Here is a 6000-nt window from a genome sequence, read left to right on the forward strand (position 1 = left end):
GATGTTTACATATAGTCCACATGACAAAATAATTATGGAATTTACACAAACGCCCTAATTCAAAACTTTACATACACATACACATTCTTAATACTGTCATTAACTGGATGATCAACGACTATATTGTATATTTTGTGTAGTTGTGTAGTCATGAGATGCAAACAAGGGACTAATAAACATAGCATATTCAGGGCAGTACTAAATCAAAAAATATATAGTAGTTAGTAAATTAAATATTCTATATGTAAGGAATAATCCACAGCAAGGTGTGCATTAAACAATTTTAATGAATGATGTTGAGGCAAAAATTGCCCTCTGCATATTGGATATTTAATTGTATTTGCTTATTTTCTGTTTTATTTTACCGTTGCCCTTTAACACTCACTTTAAGTTAGTTTATAAATGCAAATAATTTAATAAAACTGTTTAGCAATTCTCAACTTTTTCAAAATGGTAAAGTTTTTTTGGTATTGGTGCGTCCCTTATATATTTATTATCAGGCATGCTGCTAATAGACTATTAAACTTCACTTGTGAGCATATATTATATTATATTATATTATATTATATTATATTATATTATATTATATTAACTGTAATATATTATACTAACTGTAATATATTATATTGCAATGTAATTCTGCATATTGCAATCGAACATAGATGCCTTCAAATGGATTCCTTGATGTAAACTGAACAGTATTTATTGATTTTATATCTTCCAGACATGCTGTTCCTTCAGGGATCAGAGGTCATCTTCAAGGTGGCCTTGAGTCTACTTGGTAGCCACAAGCCTCTGATTCTCCAGCATGACAATTTAGAGTCAATTGTCGAGTTCATCAAAACAACCTTACCCAATCTGGGCCTTGTGCAAATGGAAAAAACAATCAATCAGGTAATATATGTGTCAGAGTTAACCTGCAATCCAAATAGACGTACGACTCACACCAACACATACGCACTTTCGCTAAGTGTCAAGGCGGTGGCACATTTGGGTGTGGATTCTTTTGGTGCTTTTGTGGTGACACCAATATATGTGTCTTTCCCTACACAATCAACGCATACTCGTGCTTGGGTGTGTCCCGTGTTCATCTTCAAATGTGGTTTCGTATAAGTACTAGTTTCATCATGAACTCGGCACAAATAATAGATGGAGTTAGTAAAGTATGGGTGTTGCTCAGTGTGTGTGTGTGTGTGTGTGTCTCAAATGATTCTTGCATGAAAAAGTGTTTCATGCAAGACTATTACCAAGAGCACTCTTCTTTCTCTTGAATATTTTAAATGATGCCCAACCACGCACAATGAATAGATATAGCAGCAAGAAAATTAAGCATGTTTTTTACATTTTTAGGAGTTCTTCTTGGGATTGGTAAATACATTTTAGAGTAGTAGACACATATAAATTAAACAATCTGTAAAAGTGGTTAATGTGACCTGTGTATTACGTCTTTCAAAGCCATATGATTGCTGTGTGAGGAACAGACTAAAATTTACACCTTTATCCAATGAATATCGTTTGATGTAGGATAATGATAAAATGATGATTTTGATGATGAATTTTAATTGTATCTAATCAAAATTTATTGGACAGTCTAGAATGAGAATCTTTTTAAACATCTTACAATTTTTCTATTTGCTTCATATTTAAAATGTCTACTCTTTTTAAATTATATAAATATAAAAAGTAGTATTTGTGCATGTAGTTCCACTGCCATAAACATGACTCCATTATAGGATCACCAGGATAACAATTTTATTGAAGATGTCTCTGTTTGATGTCAAGGAAGTGTGTATGAGCACCCTACACTTTTAGGAATTTATGAGACTCTAAAATGGCAGTTGTGAAGAGTGCGTATGCGTGTGCACGCGCACACACACACTCATACACAAAAACAGCTAAATGAAAACATACACAGGATGTGTTTTCATTTTGTTGTTTTTGGATGGAGTTATTTAGACCCCCCTCATCATATAACTGAAGTTTGACATGGTCACATACACACACACACACACAAAGAAACATGCTTTGACTTGCCCATCTTTGACATGCTCATCTTGTATATTTGTACATGTCTCCATGTAGGTGTCTGAGATGGATATCAGTAAGCAGCTGCAGGCCTATGAGGTGGAGTATCATGTTCTTCAGGACGAGCTCTTGGATGGTCCCTCCACTCTCAGCCAATCACAGCGAGTGGCCCAGTTGGAGAAGACCAATGGAAGCCTCCGACAGCAAAACTTAGACCTCCTAGAGGAGCTACAGGTGGCTCATTTTAACACAAGCAGAATCCTTTTTTAATATATGCATTTAGATAGATTACAGGCTTATTCACATGTTGTCTGAATTTTCAACATGAACGAATTCAAATTGGAATGGATCTTTTTTCATTAGTATTATTTATTCAGCTGTTTTAATTTAGCATCAGATGTTGTGTGAATAGTTTCCCTGCAAAAATTCTTCCTGAATATATATATATATATTTTTTTTTTTTTTTTTTTACATTGCATTTGATTGACGTTATCGTCTTCCATCAGGTTGCCCACGCTAAGATCAGGTGGCTGGAGACTCGTGTGGACGGCCTGATGAATCGAGAGTCAGAGCTACAGTCGGAGGTAAAGACTCTCCAGCAGGAACAGACAGAGCAGCAGCAGACTGTATCCAATCTCAGAGATCTTCTCAGGAGTCTGGGTATAAACAGCCCCTCTCCTGAGCAGGACAACCTCACCAACACAAGCAACAACCAATAACTATTGCCAGTGAGGATACAGAGTCAAGTCTTTATAAACACTCAACTGTCATCACCAGTTCTGCTATCAAGCTCCTCTTGTATATATCACACCTGTCATAATCCTATTGGCTCTGTCGTTCTTTAAACAAGCCATCTTAGTGGAGGGTTTTCAGGGCACTGATGTTCCTTCAACTGAGATGATCTTGGAGATCTTATCTTGGTCTTTCTCGCCAGAACTGATCAAACAACCTAAAAGATCAAAGCATTAAACAGCTCGAAATAGCTGAGATGCCTCTCTTTCTGGTTCTTACAGCTTTCATGACTGGCTTTTACTTTATGGACAGAGAGGGTTTGGATCACTATTTTTTTTAATAGACACTCCCTGCTGTTGTTTCTGTGTTTTTAACATGGCAGTGACCCCAACAAAGCCTCTCCTTGGCAGATTTGATTGGCATTCATACATTAGATTGACAGTTCCCAAGAAAGCACTGAACAGCCCTCTGAAAGGCTACAGATAAATGCACTCTTGCTGTGCAGTGTAATTTTGCACTGTTCTTATTTCGTGTGATTGTTTGTGTTTGTGTGTGAGAGCATGTATGGATGTGGCAATCAACCATTATATTCCAGTGCAATATAAACTAAAAAAAGAAAACCCTCTTGAACACTCTAAACCTGCACAATCTTCTGTTCTAACAGAAACCAAAGAGTGCACTTCCATAAACAGAGAAATGTTTCATCTATTTTTTATTTTATTTTATTTTTTCATCTGAGGCTCAGACCGAATGCTGCGGATTTACTCAGATTACCCAGAAATCACTTACACTCAACAGAAAATCCTGACTGACACATTTGCCAAAATAAGATTAAAACCATTTAAGCAACATACGGTTCCTTTCATTATTCCTCACAAACTTCACGTATAAACTCAGTATCCATCGTGTCTTTTGGATAATTTGGGTTTTGAGGTTTCCAGTTATGGCGTTTTTAGCTATTTGGCGGAAAGTATTTTAACACTTTCTCAACAAAAAAAAAACTTCAGGTGCTTTTATTTGTGATAGTGTGTTTGTCTGAGCACACTACGCAAGTGTCTGTTTTAAACGAGTTGTCACCTCTGTATTTTAGCGTGATATATTTTGGCAGTAGGAAATACATTGGAAAAAGGGTTGTGAGTGAATGAGGAAAGAAAACCGATAATCTTGATTCATTCGCGTGACAATATGCCCTTACCCTTTGACCTCTTGTGCTTTTCTGGAGAATTCCATTCGCTTTTCTCCGTGTTGGAAAGACAGGGACACTGTTAAAACATCATTCTTGATGAAGTGCTTTATTTTTATTGGTTTTTATTGAGAGTATTATTCTTATTATATGCATTAAATACATTTTAAATAGTTTGATGTGAGTTGCGTTGATTTACTTGATATACAGCTTTGGTTTCATTTCGGTTGTGTGTGTGTGTTTCTCGCTCCAAAGAGCAATTCCATGTAATACTTTGAATTGGATGTTCTGTTGAATCATTTCATTAAACAACATTGCACCTGGTTTTAACGATCTACAGTGAATACTGAGATGCATTTCTTCAGGAAAGCATCTGTAGAAGCTTTTCTGTAAATTAAATGCTCCACGTGCTTCGACTTGTTAAAGTGAGGTCAAGTTTACAGTTCGGCGAAGCTGGATTTCTTTCAATGCCTGTAAGACACTTGAAGAGGTGAGTTTGTGTATGTTTATGTTTATATATATATATATCTATATATATATATATTACATTTATATATTCAGAGTTATAACTATATATTCAGGATTTACATTTATATATTCAGAGTTATAACTATATATTCAGGATTTACATTTATATATTCAGAGTTATAACTATATATTCAGAGTTACATTTATATATTCAGAGTTATAACTATATATTCAGGATTTACAACTATATATTCAGAGTTTTAACTATTCAGGATTTTCATTTATATATTCAGAGTTATAACTATATATTCAGGATTTACATTTTATATATTCAGAGTTATAACTATATATTCAGGATTTACATTTATATATTCAGAGTTATAACTATATATTCAGGATTACATATAAATATTCAGAGTTACATTTATATATTCAGAATTATAACTATATATTCAGAATTTACAACTATATATTCAGAGTTATAACTATATATTCGGGATTTACATTTATATATTCAGATTTGCATTTATATATTCAGAGTTATAACTATATATTCAGGGTTGCATTTATATATTCAGGATTTACAACTATATATTCAGAGTTTTAACTATATATTCGGATTTACATAGAATTATTTCCTGTTTGGTCCCCCATAATATATATATACACACACTCATATATATATATATATATATATATATATATATATATATATATATATATATATATATATATATATATATATATATATATATATATATATATATATATATATACATATGTGCAAAATTATTCAACACCCAAAAAGTACATTTTGTGCAGAATCTTTTATTCTTTATAACCTCCAATAAATTCTTCCTGTAAGAGCTTGGAAGTTTTTGAAAAAACTTGAAAAAGCGTCCAGGTCACTGATAATCTTTGGTTTTAACATTAACCACTGCTTTCTTCAAATTCCACCAAATTTTTACAATGACATTTAAATCTGAAGGCCACTCAAGAACATTGTACGCCTAATCTCTGATCCAAGCTTCAGTAGATTTGGATGTATTCTTTGGGATGGCTGTCCGTCCATTGATCATCAAGCTTCAGTCTCTGCACCGAAGACATACCCATCTTTACCAAAATGCCTTGATACTTCAAATAATTCATGGTGAATAATTTTGATTGCAACTGTGTGTGTGTGTGTGTATGTATATGATCATATTGAATGGTATTAATATTTATTCAAATTATTAAGGATTTGTTTACATTTATGCATTTTGACAGATGCTTTTATCCAAATTGACTTTAAAATGCATTTTATTTTTTAATGTATTCTCTGCCGATTAAACCCAACCTTGTTGTTGCTTGTGCCACGCTCTACTGTTTGAATGAATATAAAATTCAAATTAATATATTTAGAACATTTTATTATTAATATGTTGACAAGTAATACATTGTATCAGAATTGTCAACAATAAACTGCTACATCACTATAGATTAGTGTTTCTAAAAGTATTTAATCATTCTTTAGTGAAATTTTCTGTATGAAAATAGTTAGGAATTGATGTAATATTAACATTGAGGATAAGCAGAAAACAAAGTGATATGAT

At 33.0% G+C, this 6000-nt stretch overlaps 1 protein-coding gene across 4 annotated transcripts in view; it reads left to right on the plus strand.

Moving 5' to 3' along the window:
* Positions 1-4116, plus strand: part of tbc1d1 (TBC1 (tre-2/USP6, BUB2, cdc16) domain family, member 1) — a 78630-nt gene extending 74514 nt beyond the window's left edge. For all 4 annotated transcript variants that reach the window (XM_084106708.1, XM_084106707.1, XM_084106709.1 and 1 more), the window contains 3 exons: positions 725-894; positions 2083-2259; positions 2532-4116. In XM_084106708.1, coding sequence (XP_083962834.1) covers positions 725-894; positions 2083-2259; positions 2532-2744 — 560 coding nt within the window. In that variant the 3' untranslated portion in view covers positions 2745-4116. The remainder of the gene's footprint in view (positions 1-724; positions 895-2082; positions 2260-2531) is intronic.
* Positions 4117-6000: the final 1884 nt, after the last annotated feature.

The sequence above is a fragment of the Abramis brama genome, assembly GCF_963993115.1.
Source record: "Abramis brama genome assembly, chromosome: 2".
NCBI classification, from domain to species: domain Eukaryota; kingdom Metazoa; phylum Chordata; class Actinopteri; order Cypriniformes; family Leuciscidae; genus Abramis; species Abramis brama.